Source organism: Littorina saxatilis, linkage group LG11 (assembly GCF_037325665.1).
Source record: "Littorina saxatilis isolate snail1 linkage group LG11, US_GU_Lsax_2.0, whole genome shotgun sequence".
NCBI lineage: Eukaryota > Metazoa > Mollusca > Gastropoda > Littorinimorpha > Littorinidae > Littorina > Littorina saxatilis.
Genome location: NC_090255.1, coordinates 41855005 through 41877440, shown reverse-complemented (window position 1 = coordinate 41877440; position 22436 = coordinate 41855005). Strand labels below are relative to the sequence as shown.

The window sequence follows — 22436 nt, the reverse complement described above, 5'->3', positions numbered from 1 at the left end:
AATGCATCAATGTCTAAAACACGAAAGACTCAAATATAAGATACACAATTATCTAGAATTGTTTATTAAAACTGAAACCGACCTGCCCTTTGCGTCAGTAACTGCATAGGAACATGCCTGAAGTTACTTTGAACACACAGGTAAAGTTATTCTGGCAGTCTGAAATGTTCCATTTTCGATTTATGAGAGTGGGACGGGCGTTTAGTTTTAGATTACTGCGTCAGTGCATAGATGTGTATCATATCTCCAAACAGAAAAATCTTCATTCGGCTGACCCGGTTCGGATGGCGAAAGTGCGCCAAGTGCGTACAGCACACAGCAACAGAGGTGTTTACGTTGGTCACCCCGACTAACGCGCGCTGTAAAAACACACCGTGGGTTGTGTCAGTCAGTACCTGCCATTTCATATCATGGCAAGGTGACAGGAGATAGAAGCCAGTAAGATAATTTCAGCCAAAAAGCAGACTTTTTTTCGTTTCGAACATCTTTGCGACTGTGACACTTGCTTAAAAAAATCAAGATGTCGGCTTTCAAGATAGAGACGCTTGTGGCGCTGTGTTTGCTGTCTTCGATTTTTGGCATCGTTTTCGCGACACAAGCCAGTAAGTCTGCCTGCGTGTTTATTTTATCTGGAGAAGCGGTAGCCATGGATTTTTGTGTGTGAATATGGATGGCTGAGGAATATTTTGCTTTGATCATTTGTTGTGTGTGTGGGGGGGGGGGGGGGGGGGGGGGAGGGGGGGGGAGGGGGGGGGGGGGGGTTATGACGGCAGGAGTGAAACAGAATGGTTAGTTTGTAACATGCCACTTTGAAAATTGGAGTTTTGAGCTTCTTTAATGTAGCGTCTGAAAACGGAATTTTCCTTCTTAAAGTTCTTTGACTCAAAGTTTGAGCCATATATGTGACATCTCCAGAGGCCGACCCAAAACGCATATTTAGGCGGCTTGTTGGGACAACCAAATAGTGCATGGTTGTGTTAGTTCAGTCTTAAAAAATAAAAGGGATTCTAACTAAAATGGTTTGATACAGTTATGTTATTTGTATTGTTAACCACAATATCATGACATTTGACACATATCTCGACAATCATTGTTCAACTTGACGTGGATTCATGACGATTGTCAAAGTAAAAGCCAATCAGGCTGTTTGTTTGATTTTTGGAACCAACACAGCTTTGGATTCGTGTTTCTGAGGACAACGACTGTAAACGTTCACTTTCAAAGACCCAATCAATGTTGGAAATTACCGCGATGACTCTTGGTCATTTTGCAACTAAGCTGTGCAATCACAAATTGCGCAATGAAAAGGTTTAAACACTTAAAAGAAAAGGTGCATGCTAAAAAGTGACTGACCTCGAAGATATGATGGCAGCTCTGTGCATTTTTAGACTGGAAGAAAGGCGACATAAAGTTTTCATTTGACGTCACATTTTCAATTATGACGCAACAGATTGAACTTCTGATGCATTTTGTGGCCCTGAATTGCATTCTAATAATTTTGCTTCCTGTGGGTGATTGTGCGTACTTTTGCACTACCGAAATGATGACAAAAACAATGTTTAGTGGCTTATTGTCAGACCAGCATTTTTGAGTCACTTGAGAAAAAGTGACTCTATGTAATCGGTCAGTGTTAGCCTGTTCGGCCGGCCGTCCGGCCGGCCGTCCGTAGACACCACCTTAACGTTGGACTTTTCTCGGAAACTATCAAAGCGATCGGGCTCATATTTTGTTTAGTCGTGACCTCCAATGACCTCTACACTTTAACGATGGTTTCGTTGACCTTTGACCTTTTTCAAGGTCACAGGTCAGCGTCAAAGGAAAAATTAGACATTTTATATCTTTGACAAAGTTCATCGGATGTGATTGAAACTTTGTAGGATTATTCTTTACATCAAAGTATTTACATCTGTAGCCTTTTACGAACGTTATCAGAAAAACAAGGGAGATAACTAGCCTTTTCTGTTCGGCAACACACAACTTAACATTGGGCTTTTCTCGGAAACTATAAAAGTGACCGGGCTCAAATTTTATGTGAACGTGACTCATTGTGTTGTGAATAGCAATTTCTTCCTGTCCATCTGATGCCTCATATAATATTCAGAACTGCGAAAGTGACTCGATCGAGCGTTTGCTCTTCTTGTTGTGTTGGTCCTTGGGGAGCATTTTTTATCACCTTTTTACATCTTAATCAACCCCAGCCTTGGTCCTTAAAGATGAAACAAGACAGCTGGTCTGCCAAAATGTTTTTTTATTTGGGTTTTTTTTCTCCCTCTTTTTCTTGTCTTTTCCTTTCTTTTTCCACCTTACTCTTGAATCTGGGTACTTTCAGTACAAAAGAGCCATTTGGTTAAAAACAACAGAAGTGCGGTTAAGTATGGATTTTTTTTCGGTGGGTGGGGGTGGTAGGAAGGTGTGGGGTTTGGAGCGTTGTCATATGTTTTGCAGATTTACTGTGTGTTCTACACATTTTTCATTTGCGATGCTTTTTTCAGGCGAAAGAGAGGACCAGAGCGTGGAACTGACTATCTACAAAATGTCTGAGTCTGAGGTAAATCACTTACCTGTAGCACAAGATTGAAAAACATTCATGGAGCCATTCTGATTGCCTGACACACACACACACACACACACACGCACACACACACACTCACACACACACACTCACACTCACTCACTCACTCACTCGCTCACTCACTCACTCACTCACTCACTCACTCACTCACTCACACACAGACACAGACACACAGACACACTTTGTGCACACATGTCTACAGACATTGCTCTTACATATAAACATACACATCCATATATATTTAAAAGCACACATACACTTCTTAAACATGTACATTGTTCATACACCTAAACACACACACACACACCTGTATTAAAAAAACAAAACACTGCAGAGAACAGCGTATGTTAAATGACAAAAGGGTAATTTTTCTGAGAAAAAATTAAGAAAAAGTTCTTTTATTATCCAATGAAGAGTACATTTATTTATCACACCTGGCTGCGACCTGGTCGCGGCTAGCTGTAACCTGCTTGGGTCAAATAAGACATCGCGGCTTGCCACGACTAGATCGCAGCTAGCTGCGACTAGATCACGGCAAGCCGCAGCATGACGGTGTAATGGTGTTCCACGTCTACCTGTAACGGGCCGCTTCACAGTGGGTGAACCCATAAGAGGTGATGCTTAAATGGTTCTTGTACTGCTTAACCCTTTTCCCCAAGAGCGCCTAATACTGCCCAATGGAGCTCCCACATGCAGATACAGTCGAACTCGCTTAAGACGAATCACTGGGGATCGGGAAAAAAGTTCGTCTTAACCAAAATTCGTATTAAGAAAATTGATTGATTTTTATTATTATTTTTTTTTTTTTTTTTTAAGTCTTGTACATTTTATGGTGTTTCAATTTGTTTCTTTCGCAACTTTCATGCTGCTTCACGTTTAGACAATAAAGTGACATATTCAGTTACATGTTCATGTGTGTCTCATGTTGAGTGATGATTGTTGAGTTTGAGTCTTCTTGGCGTTCGCAGAGGATTGAGTTTGAGTGAGAGTGAGCACACAGAATAGATGTTTCATCCAGTTGTTACGTTTTTGGTCACACACACGCACACACTGACACTGTCCACATTCGCGGTGTTCCTATCATTTGTCCGGAATCACTTACCTTGGCGACGGGTAGCAAACCTTGGCCAATTTAGTTTTTTTTTGTTTTTGTTGCAACATGATGTTCAAATCCAAATCGAAAGCACTCCAAGGGAAACCACTCTGGCATCTATATTTTTTGGCAATGGCTTTCGTTCAAAACATTGATGTTTCGTTTTTGGTATTCGCGAAGGAAATAAACGTCAGTCAGTCATTCATGTTCAGTGTCTGAGCTATCAATCACTTTGATTCTAAATTTGAAATTGTTTTGTGAGTACAGTGTAATCAGTTTAACTTTATTCAGTGATCGGTTGAGCAATGGTTCAAGCAGTCGACGCAAGGGAAGACTTTGACACATGTATTCAAACTTCTCAAATTCCCATGATATGTCGATCTCGGGATGAGTTTAAAGATTTCGTCATAAGCGTGAGTAAATTACAGACATTATGCATGCTTGGGAATCCAAAAAGTGCTCGTTATAAGCATAAATTCGTTATAAAGAATTCGTTTTAAGCATTTTTTTTAAGCATGAAGAAAGAGGTATTCAGTTGGGAACTTAAAACTAATACGTTATAAGTCAAAATTCGTAACTAGCGTGTTCGTTTTAAGTGGGTTCGACTGTACCTGAAACACCGGTTTTACACAATACTAATTCTGATGCATACCTGTTTTCATTTCTACTGGCTTCCTGTGATGTGTGAGCATTTATGATTTCGGAAAACTCACAATACAGTAGAAACCACCTTCTAAAACCTCAAAAAATCTAAGAAAATCATGTCTTCAAAAGGTGGGAGTCTTAAAATGGAGGTAAAATGACAGCTAGGGGTTATGAAGAGAAGTCTGAACAATAGACTTGACCCACAAGTCAGCAGCGAATGTGATAAACGGGTTATCTCCCCTGAAAAGCGAAGCAAGCTTCGAAGATGGCGACGATGGAAAAGAGAAGAACTGTGAGCGAACTGCGAAAGGTGTGTGTGGGTGTGTGTGTGTGATGTGTGTCAGTGTGTGTGTATATGCGCGTGCTGTGTGTGATGTGTGTCAGTGTGTGTGTATGCGCGTGCTGTGTGTGTGTGTGGCTGTGCTTGCGTGAGCTTGTGTGTGTGTGTGTGAGAGAGAGAGAGAGAGCGATAGTGAGAGTAGGGTATGGTTGTTGGTGAAAGTTGAGTTGGACGCTGGGGTTGGGCGGGTGTGTGTGTCAGAGAGGGTTGTGTGTGTGTGTGGGGGGGTGGACTGCGTGTGTGTGTTTATTTGTGTGTGTGAGGGTTGTGTGTGTGTGTGTGGGGGGTTGACTGCGTGTGTGGGTTTATTTGTGTGTGTGAGGGTTGTGTGTGTGTGTGTGACTGCGTGTGTGTGTTTATTTGTGTGTGGTGTGTGTGTGCCTTTCACCTTGTATTGAGGAAATTAAACTGCGTTTGCGTATTATGTGTGTGTTTGCAAGCGTGCGTGTATGTTAGGCATATCTCAGTAGGTGTGTGTATGTGCGCGTACGTGCAATGTGTGTGCGTGCGCGCGTGTGTTTGTGTATGTATGTATGTGTGTGTGTGTGTGTGTGTGTGTGTGTGTGTGTGTGTGTGTGTGTGAGAGAGAGAGAGAGAGAGCGATAGTGAGAGTAGGGTATGGTTGTTGGTGAAAGTTGAGTTGGACGCTGGGGTTGGGCGGGTGTGTGTGTCAGAGAGGGTTGTGTGTGTGTGGACTGCGTGTGTGTGTTTATTTGTGTGTGTGAGGGTTGTGTGCGTGTGGGGGGGGGGTTGACTGCGTGTGTGGGTTTATTTGTGTGTGAGAGGGTTGTGTGTGTGTGTGTGTGGGACTGCGTGTGTGTGTTTATTTGTGTGTGGTGTGTGTGTGCCTTTCGCCTTGTATTGAGGAAATTAAACTGCGTTTGCGTATTATGTGTGTGTTTGCAAGCGTGCGTGTATGTTAGGCATATCTCAGTAGGTGTGTGTATGTGCGCGTACGTGCAATGTGTGTGCGTGCGCGCGTGTGTTTGTGTATGTATGTATGTATGTGTGTGTGTGTGTGTGTGTGTGTGTGTGTGTGTGTGTGTGTGTGTGTGAGAGATAAACAAACTATCAAGAACAAAACAAAACTGAACAAACGAAATGTTTTCCCCCCAACTCTGATTATTGCTTGTTTCGGAGACGACTGTGATTTTGACTTTTTGAGTAAGCCTACACGAACACACAAGCTCAATACAGCCGGCAACAAGTTCGGGCAGTGAAATACTATTTCAAATAGATCTATTTCACTAAGAATGTCAATGGATATAGGGCAACATACTTGTTTTTTAAATCAGTGATTGATTAGATCGTCATATTTTTGTGACACTGAGACCAAACCATCAAAAAATTAGCAATAGGCCTTGAATCAAAGTCGTGCGAGATCTGACCTTGCTGCAAATGTACGTGTACGACTTGGTTGTGTTGACGTTCAACTGGTAAGCTGGGCGATTGCAGGCTTTTATCCAGCGAAGGCAGCGATCTAGATGGTACAGATGCTTTCCCGGTTTCACAAATGGGATGAATTTCACGCCAACACAGCGTTCAGGATACCTATCATCCGTTTTACATTGTCCCCAAGCACAGCGCTTGTTAGCAGCATTTGTGTGTGTTTGCTTCCTAAAACAAGGGAAGTAACTCCCAGAGTCTCGATATGTGGATATGGTTAATTCCAGGTCTTAAAAGGGGGGGGGGGTTTAAATTGGGGTGTCTTAACTCATTGTCTCCCAGGTACGGTTATATCCGTACCCACTCATATTATATGTTCATCTAACGCCTGCATTCCAGTGTGTTGATACACAGTTACTACAATTCTGAGTGACCTGCTGCAGCACAGCTGATCTTGGCTAAAAAAAACTTGGTCAACAAAGGTGGGGTAGAAAGTGTTAAAGGGGAAGTTTTAAATTGGGGGGTCTTAAAAGGGGGTTTCGACTGTACATGTATGTAGTTACTTTGCAATGATTTTTTTCAAGTTTAAAATTGAGGGAGTTACTTTCCATGCCATGGGGGAAAATGGTTGAACTATAACCCTTGGCTCTATGACTGTTTCAGTGGAGCAACAAGCTGGCCACCTTTAAGACACTGGTTGCAGCAGAGGCTGCCACCTACTGTACCAATAACGCTGAGTCATGCGGCTTGTCAACTGGATTTCTGTGAGTACTGCATGGGTGGGATTCTTCCGGTATATGCCGGAAATCCGGATTCAATTATGGCTTTTTTTATATTTAGTCAAGTTTTGATTTTCTTTTTTTCTTATTTTCCGGCTTCAGGATTCATGACAATTTTCAGTCCCGCCCATGGTACTGTAGCACGGTGTAGTGAGGATTGACTGTGCTGTAGAAGTCAAACTTGAAAAACATTTGAAACTGTATGCATACACAAAAATAAGATTATTTTATTGTCCAAGGTTGGAAATAATAATGTCCTCATCTTGAAGTTAAAAAGGCTTCCGCTCGAATCATGCAACCCCCACATGTGCCCTACTAAACAAAGAAAGTCTCTCCGGATTCCCAAATATAAGCTTATACAGTGGAAACCTGTCCAACGACCACCCTAAGACTGAACGAAAAGTGGTCGTTATAGAAAGGTGGTCGCTCTGGACAGTTTAGCCCCCTTTTAAGACCCCCCAATTTAAGACTCCCTCCCTTTTAAGACCCTGTTTTCTTAGAGTTTCTGTTTATAACCTCTGTAAATGTATTTTAACACCTGATTTTCTCAGATTTTGTTTAGGTATTATGAGAGGAGTTCCACTGTATGGGGGACAACTCACCAGGGATCCTTTGGGGTGGTTGTTCTTGCCAGGTGGTCGTTATTAAGACGTATTCGCCAGGGCAGGTTCTACTGGACTGAGTGTGGTTACAGATTTACATCTAGATAGGTTTTGCTTTTAATAATAATGGCACATTTATATAGCGCTTCTCCAAAGCTCGAAGCGCTTTACCAGTTCAATACATTTGACCATCTTGATTGTGTCAGATTCACGAGCACCCAAGTGGGAGTGTACACAGGCCCGGAGATCTCCAGCAAGAGCCTGAAGGTCAGCATCTACCTGGACTTCCCCACCGTCTTCAGCCTGTCCGCCACCCCCTCCACACAGTTTGTCGTCAACTCTAACACTGTGGAAAGTGAGTTCTACCTGTTTTATACACACACAAGCCTCTCCTGTCGTATCCATGACTTTGTATTAGATTAGTCTAATAAGAAGATTTAATAGTTTAGCCTATTAAGACGCTTTGATGACGTCAGAGATTGGGGTAGTGCTGCAAGGCGAGAGATGTGCCCTGATACCCAATAAATGGCAGACATGAAAGTGAACGGTCTTGTCTTTGATATATGTATGTGAATCTGTGGATGACCAACAACGTATAGTACACCTCCCAAGGTAATGAAAGTGTTTTGTGCGCTTCATTACACTAATTGCCAGTCATCTTTTCCCCCAGCAATCATCACCAACATCATGGCGAGCCTGGAGGTTGCCCTGGGTTACCAGATCACCTACATCGGGGAGGAGTTCATTGGCATCGACCCAGACTCTGAGATGAACAAGATCCTCATCCCCATCGCTTTCATCATCCTTTTTGCCGTCATCGGTGTGGCCATCGGTCTTCATATGTGGAAGTAAGTGTCCAATGTGGTGGATTGGTGAAGACGTGTGTGGTGGGGGCGTGGACGTAGCTCAGTTGGTAGAGTGCTGGCTTTGTAACCAATTCGTCGCTATCACCATGGGTTCGAATCCCAGGTTTGGCAAGATGTTTATTTCTCGAAGTCAACTTTATTCAGTCTCTCTTCGGTGTCCGAACACCCTCCTGTGCACACATGCGCACAAAAAAAGATTCCAAGTTCACAGCGAAAGTCTCAGGGCTTGTAAAACACAAAAACACGCATGCATCATCTCTCGTCTCTGATTATCATGATCATATTTCGATACTTTGACGAGACAAACCCAATTGCTGGCGTGTCGAAGAAGACAGGCACAGCAAGCTTGTTGGAGTCAAAGTATCACTGACACCATATTATCAGAGTATTACCAATACCTGTCCCAAAATAGGCAAACTGGTCTAAGAGGACTTTAAACCCTAAAAGTCAGTCTGTCAGTCTTGTGTGTGTTTTGGGGGTGGATGTGCTATGCCTTTGTGTATGTTTGAAGGGTGTATGGTTTGTGTGTGTGTGTGTGCGCATGTGTGTGTGTGTGTGTGCATGTGTGTGTGTGGTGTGTGTGTGTGTGTGTGTGTGTGCATGTGTATGTGTGTGTGTGTGTGTGTGTGTGTGTGTGTGTGTGTGCGTGCGTGCATGCACGCATGCTGATTTTGTTCACAGAAATTAAATTAAATGTACATCGTTCACACATTGTCAAGATTTCCTTCAGGCAAAATTAAACGAATTCTTTTACACTGCAGTTGATCTCTTGATAATGCAGTCCAATGCCGATTAATAGAGAGAGATCGAAGAAGAGCGGTCGTGTGGAATAATATATTTTCAATTGATGTTTGTGTGATAGCCAGCGAAAGGAGAAGGCTGCAAAGCAGAAGCTTTTGAAGGAGAAGAGATCGAAGAAGAGCGGTCGCGTCCGCCCCATTCACACTCTGGAGTGTGACAGCAAGCAATCCAGCAACTTGTAAGTTTCGCATTTTTCATCACGTCTGCTTTTAAGTGCACAGTCTGCTGGTAGGTGTGTCGTTCTTTCATGCCAAACGGTAACATCACAAAGATTTTCACATACTTTTTGCTTGAATTTCTGCGAGTGCTTGTTTCTCTTCTTTATTTGCTAGGGGCAGATGGTGGATGAGAGGGGGAGTAACTGTGTAGACACAGAAGATGTGCAGTATGTTGCTAGGGGCAGATGGTGGATAAGAGGGGGAGTAACTGTGTAGACACAGAAGATGTGCAGTATGTTGCGATTTATCTTTGTTTTGTTTTTCTCCGTACTGTCGTAAAACTATCTTTATTTGTTATGTTGTTGATACATGTCTTGCGCCATTTTTGAGTCACTTGAGAAAAAGTGACTCTATGTAATCGGTCAGTGTTAGTCTGTCCGGCCGGCCGTTCGGCCGTCCGTAGACACCACCTTAACGTTGGACTTTTCTCGGAAACTATCAAAGCGATCGGGCTCATATTTTGTTTAGTCGTGACCTCCAATGACCTCTACACTTTAACGATGGTTTCGTTGACCTTTGACCTTTTTCAAGGTCACAGGTCAGCGTCAAAGGAAAAATTAGACATTTTATATCTTTGACAAAGTATCTCGGAAACTATCAAAGCGATCGGGCTCATATTTTGTTTAGTCGTGACCTCCAATGACCTCTACACTTTAACGATGGTTTCGTTGACCTTTGACCTTTTTCAAGGTCACAGGTCAGCGTCAAAGGAAAAATTAGACATTTTATATCTTTGACAAAGTTCATCGGATGTGATTGAAACTTTGTAGGATTATTCTTTACATCAAAGTATTTACATCTGTAGCCTTTTACGAACGTTATCAGAAAAACAAGGGAGATAACTAGCCTTTTCTGTTTGGCAACACACAACTTAACGTTGGGCTTTTCTCGGAAACTATAAAAGTGACCGGGCTCAAATTTTATGTGAACGTGACTCATTGTGTTGTGAATAGCAATTTCTTCCTGTCCATCTGATGCCTCATATAATATTCAGAACTGCGAAAGTGACTCGATCGAGCGTTTGCTCTTCTTGTTTTGTTATTTACTTATTTACTTTCCAGCGAGCTTTTGAATGCCTATTATTCTTTTTCTTTTGCTTCACCATCAGAGTTAGCTTTTGTTTGTCTTGCGGTTCACTTTGGATTGAACCTCCAAATACATGTAGTTCTTATGTGAATATTGGATGTCTCAATTACTAAAATAGTCAAATTGTTGACCAAAAAAAACATTGGAAATGGAAACATATCGATTAGGTGACCAGAAATCCCAGCAAATAGAAATTCTTCTTCCACATGTCATCCCTTCCTCTTTCTTGCCTGCTCTGCAAAATAAACAATATTATTTGCTTGTACGCACAATGTACTCGCCCCTACCCCCCACCCCCCAAAAAAGGTAAAACATATAAAATCAGTGGGAAGAACATGCCCCCTAATGGTTTAACCGTGAGGGCACTAACAGTCATTGACAGTGGTACCTGCAATGTGCGGCCCCTCCATTGAGAGGACACCTCCCTTAAAAGGACACATTCTGAGGTCCCTTTGCCTTCTCTACCAAAATATACCTGTCATGACAGGCCACCTGCTATGTTGGGACACTTTTTGCTTGTCTCAAGGGTGTCCTTTCATGGCAGGTAGCACTGTATCATCAAATCAGTGGGTCTAGCCAACAGTGAATATTTCAGTGTGTTCATATTTTGGTTTCCATCACGACAAGGCCCCACAAGGTAGGGGGTGCCAACAATACTGACGTGCATGCTGTTGAGTTTTGAGTGTCATTTTCACCAGTCACCATCACCTGCATGCGTTGATTGTCACTAATTACAGCTGGCCGCGAAGATCTAAGAAAGCCAGAGGAATCCGAATGGAAACGTTAGATGACCATGATGGCAACAGCTACAGTACCAAAACCCCAGAGAGTCGTGTCGAAGGCAACGGAGTGATTCCAACTGTGTCATTGAAGACGAGATCGATGATGTAAGTGATGAAGATGATGATGACATGGATGTGTTGAAGTTGACGTCGTATCCCTTGGAACCTTCTTGATGTTGTCACTTCTTAGATGTTGTACAGTCCCCGGCGAAGGAAACGCAACTCATTCGCGCTCGCTATTGCGAGTGATTTTTCGTCATTTTCAAATTGTCGTAAAATGTGAACCAGATAAATCAAAAAGAAAAACAGATTGGTAGTAAACTGAGCATCATTACCTGGTTCTAAATTGTGGCGGGTTTTAACGGTGTAGACATGCTTTTCCTTCTCACAGGATAGTGATACTAGTATGACATTGTGTTTCAAGAGATTAACTCAGGCTTTTCCACCCATGGTATAAACACACTGCCGTTGGGTGACTGTGCAATTCAAAAATCAAGCTGTTGATGTTCAAGAGTGTGAATTATCTCTGTTTGTTTGTTTGTTTGTTTGTTTGTATGTTTGTGCCTTCAAGTATGTCTGTGTGGCAATATTACCTTTGTGCACGCGCACATGTGTAGATGTATACATCTGTCCGTGCGCTCTGGAGCGTGCACGTGTGTGTGTGTGTGTGTGTGTGTGTGTGTGTGTGTGTGTGTGTGTGTGTGTGTGTGTGTATGCACATGTGTAGATGTTTGAAGTGTTGAATTCATAGATTCAAAGCATAAAAGAATGAATGTCTGTTTAATGATACTAGAAGAGTGACTCTATGGTTGCAGTTATGAAGATTCTGTTCATTTAGGCTACCAAAGTTTACACCACCATGTATGCAGTATATGCAGGACTGGGTGGAGGGGTGGTAACGCACTTGCGCTCGGAAGCGAGAGGTTGCGTGTTCAGGCCTGGGTCAGGCCGCAATTTTCTCCCCCCTTTCCTAACCTAGGTGGTGGGTTCAAGTTCTAGTCTTTCGGATGAGACGAAAAACCGAGGTCCCTTCGTGTACACTACATTGGGGTGTGCACGTTAAAGATCCCACGATTGACAAAAGGGTCTTTCCTGGCAAAATTGTATAGGCATAGATAAAAATGTCCACCAAATACCCGTGTGACTTGGAATAAAGTATAAAAAAAATTCCATCTCACACGGCATTAAGTCTCAGGGCTTGGAAACATGAATACACGCATGCAGGAAAAAGAATGGGTAGCGCCGTATACTGTATGGCAGCTCGCTTTCCCCAGGGAGAAAGCAGCCCGAATTTCTGTGAGGTTACCCTCATGGACTATATAAAATCTTATCCTTATCCTTATCTTCACAAATATTCTAACGTCATATTCTGCCCTTGAACCAATTAAGCATACTGGTACCCCTCTGGTATGTGAATAATGCAGTTGTTTATTTAACCCTTATGATGGAGGTCTTTGGTCTTTGTGTGTTTCTGACTGTCCCATTGCTAAAAATGTGTCTTTTCTTAGTACATACAATACACGATGCAATCACATGCACTTGACTACAGCAGAGGCTAAAGCTGTAAGTTACATGTGGAACCTAGTGGTTGTGTCTGCTGTTTCCCAAAGCCATGCTATTTGTGCTATTAACATCAACAGTTGAGGCAATGTGTGATTGTTGCAAAGCTGAAAATGCCTGAATTCTCTTTGTGCCATTCATATGCCTATGCATGCATGAACACTGTAATTAACTGAGGGAAATCCCCAGAAAGTGAGATATAATGTACAATTTGATTAAATACAATACGTACAGATCGTTAAGTTTTGACAAAATTGTGTTGTTCTGTATGTGGGGCGGAGTTATGATTCCTGCAAGCAGTCAGAGGAAACTCACAAGTTTTATCAAAATTTGACTGACCTAAAACGTGGTAACCTGTGAGGCAGAGAAAACACAAGTTTGATCAAAGTTTGACTGACCTAAAACGTTGTCCCTCTTGTCCCTGACACAGATACCATTCCAACCAGGCAGAGAAAACTTACTAGTTTCAGAGACTTACATGGATCTATGTCTCTGCTCGTCTTAATCAAAATTTGCCTGACCTAAAATGATGTTCCTCTGTCCGTGACGCAGGTACGATTCCAACCAGGCGGAGAACGGAGCAGTGGGGAAGACAACCATGCCAGTGCCTCACATGCAGTACGAGGACCGCGTGTCCGTGCGCACCAGTGCCCTCCCTCCCCTCCCCGCCCCTGAGGAGGAGAAGGCGGTCAGGATCAAGTCTGGGGATGAGAAGGAGCAGGAGAAGAAGGAGAGAAGGCGCAGGAAACGGGAGAAGAAACGGCTGGAGAAAGAAGCCGCCGGAGAGGAGTACAAGGAAGGGATGGAGTCTGAAAGCGAGAAATCCAAGTCGGAGTCGCTCGGCAACACCTTGATTCCTGTCGAGGACGATGCCAAAGCTTAAAGGTTAACCTCGTCGCGCTGCAGATGTAGCTCAAGTTTCTCCTGCTAAATTTAGCTCTGTGACCTTCTACTATAGCAAGGCCTGGTCTCCTGGAGAGGGATGTTCAGCTTTAAAACTGTAAACTCAATGTGAACTTCACTTTTAGAGTACAGATATTTTGTTTCTTTCATGACCATCACCTTCACAGCAGCTATGAACTTAGGATACAATTTATTGTAACCCTTCCATGACCTTCACCTCTGCAGTAGCCTTGACCTAAGGGTTAGGCTTAATTTGATCTTTTTATGACCTTCACCTTCACAACAGCCTTGACATTTGTGTACAGCTTGTTTTACCTCTATCTGTCGAACACTCACACAATGTATTCACATGTAGTTTTAACATTGCTTCCAAGAGTTGCCTTGATGCAAGGCATTCGGTACAGGTGCTGTCACTTAATTAAACATGACTTGAAACAGAGGGTAGAGCATTACTGTATCCCGCAGTGGGGCACTGCGGTTATGAAATTAAAGGCCCCTCCTGTTTTTGGAACCGCAGGAGCTTTCTAGTTTGCTGTTAGGTAGATTTTTGGTTCCTCTTTCCTGTCATGCTCTCTTTTTCTTCATGAATTCTTTTCTTTTTTCTGCCTTCTTGCTCATTCACCTGTATTTTTTCCAAAAATCTCTTCTCTTGCCGCTTGTCTCGCGATTCATGTATAGTTTAATCTGTTAGTGTTCTGATGTAAGTCCAGCAGTAGATAGGTTAAGCCTATTTTAACATACTGGAAACTGGTAATCTTCCAGTAGGTATTAATTTAGTTTTACTAAAGCCTGCTGGGACACAAGTAATGGGTTAGTGCATTTGTAAACAGGAATTGCTTGACAAGTGGCCCCCTTCATCCCCCCCTTCCTCGTCCTGATATGGCTCTGCGTAGTCGGCTGGACGTTAAGCAACAAATAAACAAACAAACAAGCATTACTGTACGAGCACCTGAAAGAAAGGGAAATTGCACTGTCTTTTTTTGAGCAGCTGTACTTTTTATTTTAAGCTAGAGTTACTGTATAACCAAAGCGAACAGCCCCATGTAAGGGAGGTACTGCCAAAAAGATAATCTGAAAGCAGATTTTTAGCTGTACTTTATATTTTAAGCTAGAGTCACTGTATAACCAAAGCGAACAGCCCCATGTAAGGGAGGTACTGCCAAAAAGATAGATCTGAAAGCAGATTTTTAGCTGTACTTTATATTTTAAGCTAGAGTCACTGTATAACCAAAACAAGAGGCGAAGCCTTCAAGGCTCACATAAGAAATCGACAAACAGTAACACAAACGCAATCACTCCGTCACATACACACACACACAGTAAGCATAGACACTGTGCAAGAAAACGAGACACTAGATCTAGATCTGTCTGTCTGCATGTAGCCTACTTACACAAGTTACAGGGACACGACAGCCAACTAGTCTCGGCCCGCTCAAAATAATGACCGAGACTTTCAGTAATTCCTTCGCGTGACGTCTAACCCTCTTACGTCATAATGTGACGTCTTCAAATGACGAAATGTTAAAGTTTCTACCACAGACATACTTACATACATATGCACGCACGCACGCACAGACAGACAAAAGTTAGCATCGCATAGGCTACACTTACGTGAGCCAACAAACAGCCCCATGTAAGAGAGATACTGCCAAACCGATAGATCTGAAAGCAGATTTGTGATTGCTATGACGTCTGCAAACATGGTCCACTTTGGAAAGTCAGGCTCCTGTGATAGCTATCACTGTTCCCTGTCAGAAAGTCAGGCTCCTGTGATAGCTATCACTGTTCCCTGTCAGAAAGTCAGGCTCCTGTGATAGCTATCACTGTTCCCTGTCAGAAAAAGTTTGAACATAAAAAGATCTCTAGCAACTTTATTACCATCAAAACAGCTATGTGATACATGTTTCTACGTGTTCTTAAAAAATCCACCTTTGTGGTTATCAGTTCATTTAAATTCAGCTTCATTATTTTTTTATAGCAATATTACAAATGTAATCAGGACAATTTTCCATTATATTTTGTTTTGTGCATTTCATTTTCTGTTACTTTTGCTCCAGACGGCAAGGTCTTCCAAACATGGTTTGCATTAGTGCTGTCTACATTCTTCTTCTTCTTCTTCTTCTTCTGCGTTCGTGGGCTGAAACTCCCACGTACACTCGTGTTTTTTTGCACGAGTGGAATTTTACGTGTATGACCATTTTTACCCCGCCATTTAGGCAGCCATACGCCGCTTTCGGAGGAAGCATGCTGGGTATTTTTGTCTTTCTATAACCCACCGAACTCTGACATGGATTACAGGATCTTTTTCGTGCGCACTTGGTCTTGTGCTTGCGTGTACACACGGGGGTGTTCGGACACCGAGGAGAGTCTGCACACAAAGTTGACTCTGAGAAATAAATCTCTCGCCGAACGTGGGGACGAACTGACGCTGACAGCGGCCAACTGGATACAAATCCAGCGCGCTACCGACTGAGCTACATCCCCGCCCGCTGTCTACATTGGGTATACACCAAACAGTGTCATCATACATCAAACAAAACGGGAACAGCTGATATTCCCGTCACTGACTTGGTTTGCATGTGATATAAGCAGTTTTATTATATTATTGTGAAGAGGAGTACTTAAAGGCATATGTACTCGATGACTATACACGCTAATTGCTTTACCAACAGCTGGAGACATGCTAAATTAAGTTCCCTGCAAAATATTGTGGTCTAGGACCCCTTCAATGTTGAGATATGTTAATTTTCATTTTGATCTGGATCGTCCTATTTATAGATTTGGCAACACATGTAACGTTGATGCAAGGGAGCTAACACCGCGGCTTTGTTGACATCCTCACTTTTTCAGAGGCTAGAACAAGCTGTAATGCATGTATTATGGTCCGCGCATGGTGACATATCGTCATTATATGGTCCTATGGTGCGTTTGACATCGATTATGGGCAAACTACACTTTGTAAACACGGGAGCGCGTACATATGCCTTTAAAGCAGTTTTCATTGTGCTGACATGTTCCAGTTATTAATTTACTTTTTGTTTTTGTGTTTGTTCATTTTTAACAAAGTGTCAAAGATGAATGAAATACTGCTTAATTTATAAGAAAAGGAAAAGTGGAAGAAGGCATTTTCGACTTCTGCACCTTTTTTTGTGTGGTCATGTTCACTGTTTATGTTTGCGTGATAATTGCTCATTGATGAAGTCTTCTTTTTTGGATGGTAGCCTTGTTTGTGTGTCTTCTGAGGTTTGTTGTTTGTAAATTTTTGTTTTTTATTTTGTACCTCCATACTGCTGTCACAAGCAGTGGGCATTGTGTACGTGGAGAATACAGATGTTTAAGGCCTCTCTGCTTTAAGATAATTAACTTCTGTCTCAGATCTGAGAAACAAAGGGAAGTAACATCTCAGACGTTCAAAGTTTCCAATATCTAAATGCCTCTGTTACACAGGAGTGGTTGTTGATGTGAGGAAGCGGAGTTTGGCTTTCTGGGTGGGTGATACCACAGGAGCTTGTATCCAATCGCCGGTCGATCATTATTTACGCCTTATTCCATTTATTTAAGGCGGGCGTTGTGGTGCACTCTTATCTCTGACAAAGGCGGGCGTTGTGGTGCACTCTTATCTCTGACAAAGGCGGGCGTTGTGGTGCACTCTTATCTCTGACAAAGGCGGGCGTTGTGGTGCACTCTTATCTCTGACAAAGGCGGGCGTTGTGGTGCACTCTTATCTCTGACAAAGGCGGGCGTTGTGGTGCACTCTTTTCTCTGAAAAAGGCGGGCGTTCTGGTGCACTCTTATCTCTGACAAAAGGCGGGCGTTGTGGTGCACTCTTATCTCTGACAAAGGTGGGCGTTGTGGTGCACTCTTATCTCTGACAAAGGCGGGCGTTGTGGTGCACTCTTATCTCTGACAAAGGCAGGCGTTGTGGTGCACTCTTATCTCTGACAAAAGGCTTTTTGGTGGTACACTGTCCATGTATCTAAACAAAAAGGGGACACAGCAGTAGCCAGGTTAGGTCTTTCTTTATCCATATTTTAGCAGTGAGAAACTGCCTTCTTCAGGATGGTATGATGACAGTACACAATGACGGTGTTCGTACAGTGTAATAAATTGTTATGATGAATTATGACGTCATCTTACATCTACTTTCTTGCGCGTACTTTCTTTTTTTCTCTCATGTTCTCTGTCTGGCTGTCTGTCTCTTTGATTCCTCCCTTACACACACACACGGGCGCATGATTGTACATGTTTGCTTATCAGAAGTGGATGAAGGGGAGTACATGTGGTAATGCACTTGAGCTCGGAAGCGAGAGGTTGCGAGTTCGACCCTGGGTCAGGGCGTTAGCAATTTTCTCCCCCCTTTCCTAACCTAGGTGGTGGGTTCAAGTGCTAGTCTTTCAGATGAGACGAAAAACCGAGGTCCCTTCGTGTACACTACATTGTGGTGTGCACGTTAAAGATCCCACGATTGACAAAAGGGTCTTTCCCGGCAAAATTGTATAGGCATAGATAAAAAATGTCCACCAAAATACCCGTGTGACTTGGAATAATAGGCCGTGAAAAGTAGGATATGCGCCGAAATGGCTGCGATCTGCTGGTCGATGTGAATGCGTGATGCGTTGTGTAAAAAATTCCATCTCACACGGCATAAATAGATCCCTGCGCCTTGAGTCTGAGTCTGGAGATACGAGCGCGATATAAGACTTCATATAACATTACATGTACATGTACAAGATCACGGATAGCCTGAGCTTGTATTGTTTCACAACAGACATTTCCACAAGGAAGAGAAATGCACTGCTCACATATTGTGTGTATGAAATAACGGCTTTATCCTGGTAATGAATGTCTGCTGTCCGTTTGCTGTGGATGCCACGACAGCATCATCCTATGCAATATGCCAGGGTACCATGAAAAGATTGAGTAGATCCGTCCATAGTGTATTGGTATTTAACTTTGTTTAAAATGTTGTTGATTTTAATTGGGTTTTTGACTCACATGCGAAGCAAAAGTGAGTCTATGTACTCACCCGAGTCGTCCGTCCGTCCGTCCGTCCGTCCGTCCGTCCGTCCGTCCGGACGTCCGCCCGTCCGGAAAACTTTAACGTTGGATATTTCTTGGACACTATTTAGTCTATCAGTACCAAATTTGGCAAGATGGTGTATGATGACAAGGCCCCAAAAAACATACATAGCATCTTGACCTTGCTTCAAGGTCAAGGTCGCAGGGGCCATAAATGTTGCCTAAAAACCAGCTATTTTTCACATTTTTCCCATTTTCTCTGAAGTTTTTGAGATTCAATACCTCACCTATATATGATATATAGGGCAAAGTAAGCCCCATCTTTTGATACCAGTTTGGTTTACCTTGCTTCAAGGTCAAGGTCACAGGAGCTCTTCAAAGTTGGATTGTATACATATTTTGAAGTGACCTTGACCCTGAACTATGGAAGATAACTGTTTCAAACTTAAAAATTATGTGGGGCACATGTTATGCTTTCATCATGAGACACATTTGGTCACATATGGTCAAGGTCACTTTGACCCTTATGAAATGTGACCAAAATAAGGTAGTGAACCACTAAAAGTGACCATATCTCATGGTAGAAAGAGCCAATAAGCACCATTGTACTTCCTGTCTTGAATTAACAGCTTTGTGTTGCATGACCTTGGATGACCTTGACCTTGGGTCAAGGTCACATGTATTTTGGTAGGAAAAATGTGTAAAGCAGTTCTTAGTGTATGATGTCATTGCTAGGTTTAGTTATTTGACCTTGACTCTGAAGGTCAAGGTCATGTAAAGGTCAAGGTCAAGCATGTGAGTCGTATGGGCTTTGCCCTTCTTGTTTCATTCTTTTTTGGAGTTTTTTATTTTTTTATTTATTTATTTATTTTACATGTATAGGCTTTACATTACATTACATCACATAGACAAGGGGACAATTACAACACACAGGGGGTGGGGGTGGGGGATGTTTTTTTTTAAATATTTTATCTTTGCATCTGTGTGTACTGTGTTCTTTCATCTTCATGTTGCTATGACAATCACTGTTGCTATGACAATCACTGTTGCTATGACAATCACTGTTGCTATGACAATCACTGACGTTATGAATAATAGACTTAGAAACACCTTGCTGTCCATATATTGCAAACATTTACATTAACAAGAAATTTGTCCTGGTCTGGTAGTCTACCAGCAATGCATAATACGTAACTTGTGTCTGTAAATGAAGTGCTCAACGAAAACTACATATAGCTGTAACTGAATCCAATTTTCACTGACGGGTGTGTACATAAATATTATGGTCAATCAGAAAGAGATTTTTGTTTTGTATTGTCTTGTATCTCACTTTAATAACTCACTTTTTACAAAGACTGTGATAGTAATGAATGTTGTTTATGAATAATCTAAATGACCTGTTCCTCACCCTTTCAGGCTAATATACACCGTTAATAAAAATCGATTTGCACTTATCTGTTGCTTTCTCTGTTTGTTGCATGTAATATGAAAGTGTTAAGCCTGTTCTTAATATACGATGGGTACTGTTGCTAATGTTGCACGCAGCCTTTAAAACGACTACGGGCAGCTGGGTGCCAGGGCTTTCACTGTGCAGGTTTAGCTTTCAGCAGTAGAAAGGTGTCCCCCACAGTAGACACCGATTGTTTGGCTGGTTATGACGCATTGAAACGACACATTTTAACCTTATGATGGCATTACAAGTGTAGTGTACGGTTCCGCTGTGTTGTTTATGGTTCCGCTGTGCAGTGTACAGTTCTTCGGATGACTCTTCCATGGTTCATACCTTATATTATTTCTTTCTGCACAAACATGTAGTAACTGCAACACGCACACACACACACATACACATACACACATGTACGCACACACACAAAAGATACAGAACAGCGTTTACGAAAACAAATACTTTATTAATCTTTCAGCACACATGCACTCACAATAAAAACCAGCCATTTCACAGCACAATTTCCATTCACATCATCGGACAATCCATTCTCCTCACAGTGCCAAAGGTTTCTGTACAGTACTCTCAAAATATTAGTGGAAGCCAGCTAAGGAAACAAAAGAAGAAAACCATTCATAACTAAAACACAGACACATCAAACTCGCAGGGCCTCAAAGTAAAATGTTGAGCTTGCACCATCAACTTTTAACAGCTCATTTTATAAACAAATCTTCACAATGAAATAAACTGCACTCGTTATCTTATCTATGATGCCGGAAGTCAGGGAAGTTCACATGGATACATTTTGAAAGTGATCATTTCATTCTAATTGTGAGTGGCTTGGATAAGGGAATACCATATCACTCGGGCATAGCATTCAGTCGCTGAGGGGACGATCACACAGGGACACCAGTTTTCTGATTCAATCCATCGTTAATCAACAATCATATTGTCATCAAGAGCTAAACACTGTCATACAAAGACCTAATCAACTTGTAGAAATCAGGAAAAATTCATTACACAGGTGTCAAGTAAATTCAAGTGAAAAAGGCGGCGCATACGAAACCACTTCATCCCAAAATTAAAATACACCACTATAAGTATAACAGGACAAAATTACACCGAAAATAAAATAAAATAAAGCTCTGCATGAAACACAAGCCTTTAGACATAAAAGTGAAACCTGTAAGTGCTATGCAAACATTTAAAGCAACTCATTTCATACTTAGTGAAGAACCAACTCCATGCATTTCCTATTTTGGCATAAATCTCAAGTTAAAAAATTCTGTTAAAGAAAAAAACCGACACCCACACAATGTAAGTTGATCATTGCCCCCGGATTGTGACTACAAATTCTAACCATGTTGGGATCACAAGACAGCATTTGCTGAAAATTCAGACAGGTATGTTTTTTGTGCATGCACACATGCTGTTGAATCATTAGGCAACACATACAATTAGCACAATACAACAATAACTCCGCTTTTACCTCCATGCTCTATTGCACCAAGTTCTTAATGTTAACACACAAATTCCTTAAACAGCTGATTCCACGCATGTAAACACACTAATTTCCTACAGACCTGATTTCATGCATGTTAACACACAAATTCCCTACAAAGCTGATTCCATGCATATGTATGTTAAAACAAGGATTCCAAAAAGAGCTCACACAGTGATTCCATGTATGTAAACACACAAATTCCCTTCACAGCTGATTGCACTGTGTGTGTTGAAAGCGACGAAAACAGTGAAATTGACATGAGCTGTGCAGCACGAGGAAAGAAACTGGACGTTAACGTCTGGAATATTGCTACATGTACTGATGTAGTTCGTATGTGTTTCACAAGCCATGTGGTGAGAAGGTCAAAGGAACGTACGTCCAATAGAAACCGTACGTCCAATAGAAACCGTATCAGACATGCAGCTGTAACTCAATTTCACAAATCTTCATCAACTTGCCAGGAAAATATCTAACAGACCCTAGATTTATCAAAATAGGTTCATTAGCCTATAAATACGGCTATAAACAAATTTTGTTTGCCATGCACAGAAACACCAACAAAGGGAGCCTACTGATGCTGTGACAAGTGGTGACATTTAGATCAGATGGGAGGGGAGATAATGATGGCTGTGAGGAAACCGTGAGAATGATGGAAGATGCGTCGACACAATAAGTTTTTCTTATGTCTATTTTGTCCTTGCCTTCAGTGCTACTGCTTGCATAGATCCAACACCTGTCAATACACCATGATGCAAGGGGAGAATTTGTACAGGTGTGGTAACCTTGCCAACTGGTGTTTTTTTTTCTCCAGATGAACAAGCGGAGGGGGGGGGGGG

The 22436-nt window shown here is 42.1% G+C and overlaps 1 protein-coding gene and 1 long non-coding RNA gene across 3 annotated transcripts; one reads left to right on the top strand and one right to left on the bottom strand.

Moving 5' to 3' along the window:
* The first annotated feature begins 329 nt into the window (after positions 1 to 329).
* LOC138980500 (uncharacterized) lies at positions 330 to 20106 on the top strand. 2 transcript variants are annotated; one of them, XM_070353380.1, is made up of 10 exons: positions 330 to 602; positions 2493 to 2548; positions 6700 to 6800; positions 7624 to 7772; positions 8088 to 8265; positions 9146 to 9262; positions 11126 to 11275; positions 13283 to 14786; positions 15276 to 16260; positions 16626 to 20106. In XM_070353380.1, the coding sequence occupies exons 1-8, from the start codon at positions 521 to 523 to the stop codon at positions 13611 to 13613; spliced, it is 1164 nt and encodes a 387-aa protein (XP_070209481.1). In that variant the 5' UTR covers positions 330 to 520; the 3' UTR covers positions 13614 to 14786; positions 15276 to 16260; positions 16626 to 20106. The 2 variants fall into 2 exon arrangements, with proteins under 2 accessions (XP_070209481.1, XP_070209480.1); XM_070353379.1 differs by having other exon boundaries at positions 15276 to 20106.
* A 435-nt stretch (positions 20107 to 20541) lies between these two features.
* Positions 20542 to 22436, bottom strand: LOC138980507 (uncharacterized). The gene is made up of 2 exons (XR_011460358.1): positions 21680 to 22436; positions 20542 to 21640 (listed from the first exon to the last, which is right to left on the bottom strand). It is a non-coding gene; the product is annotated as an uncharacterized lncRNA (long non-coding RNA).

Excerpts from the sequence above, each read along its gene's own strand:
- LOC138980500 (XM_070353380.1), top strand. The coding sequence starts at position 521 with ATGTCGGCTTTCAAGATAGAGACGCTTGTGGCGCTGTGTTTGCTGTCT. Across the intron at positions 7,773-8,087 it reads CAACTCTAACACTGTGGAAA|CAATCATCACCAACATCATG; the intron begins GTGAGTTCTACC and ends CTTTTCCCCCAG. Across the intron at positions 8,266-9,145 it reads ATCGGTCTTCATATGTGGAA|CCAGCGAAAGGAGAAGGCTG; the intron begins GTAAGTGTCCAA and ends TTTGTGTGATAG.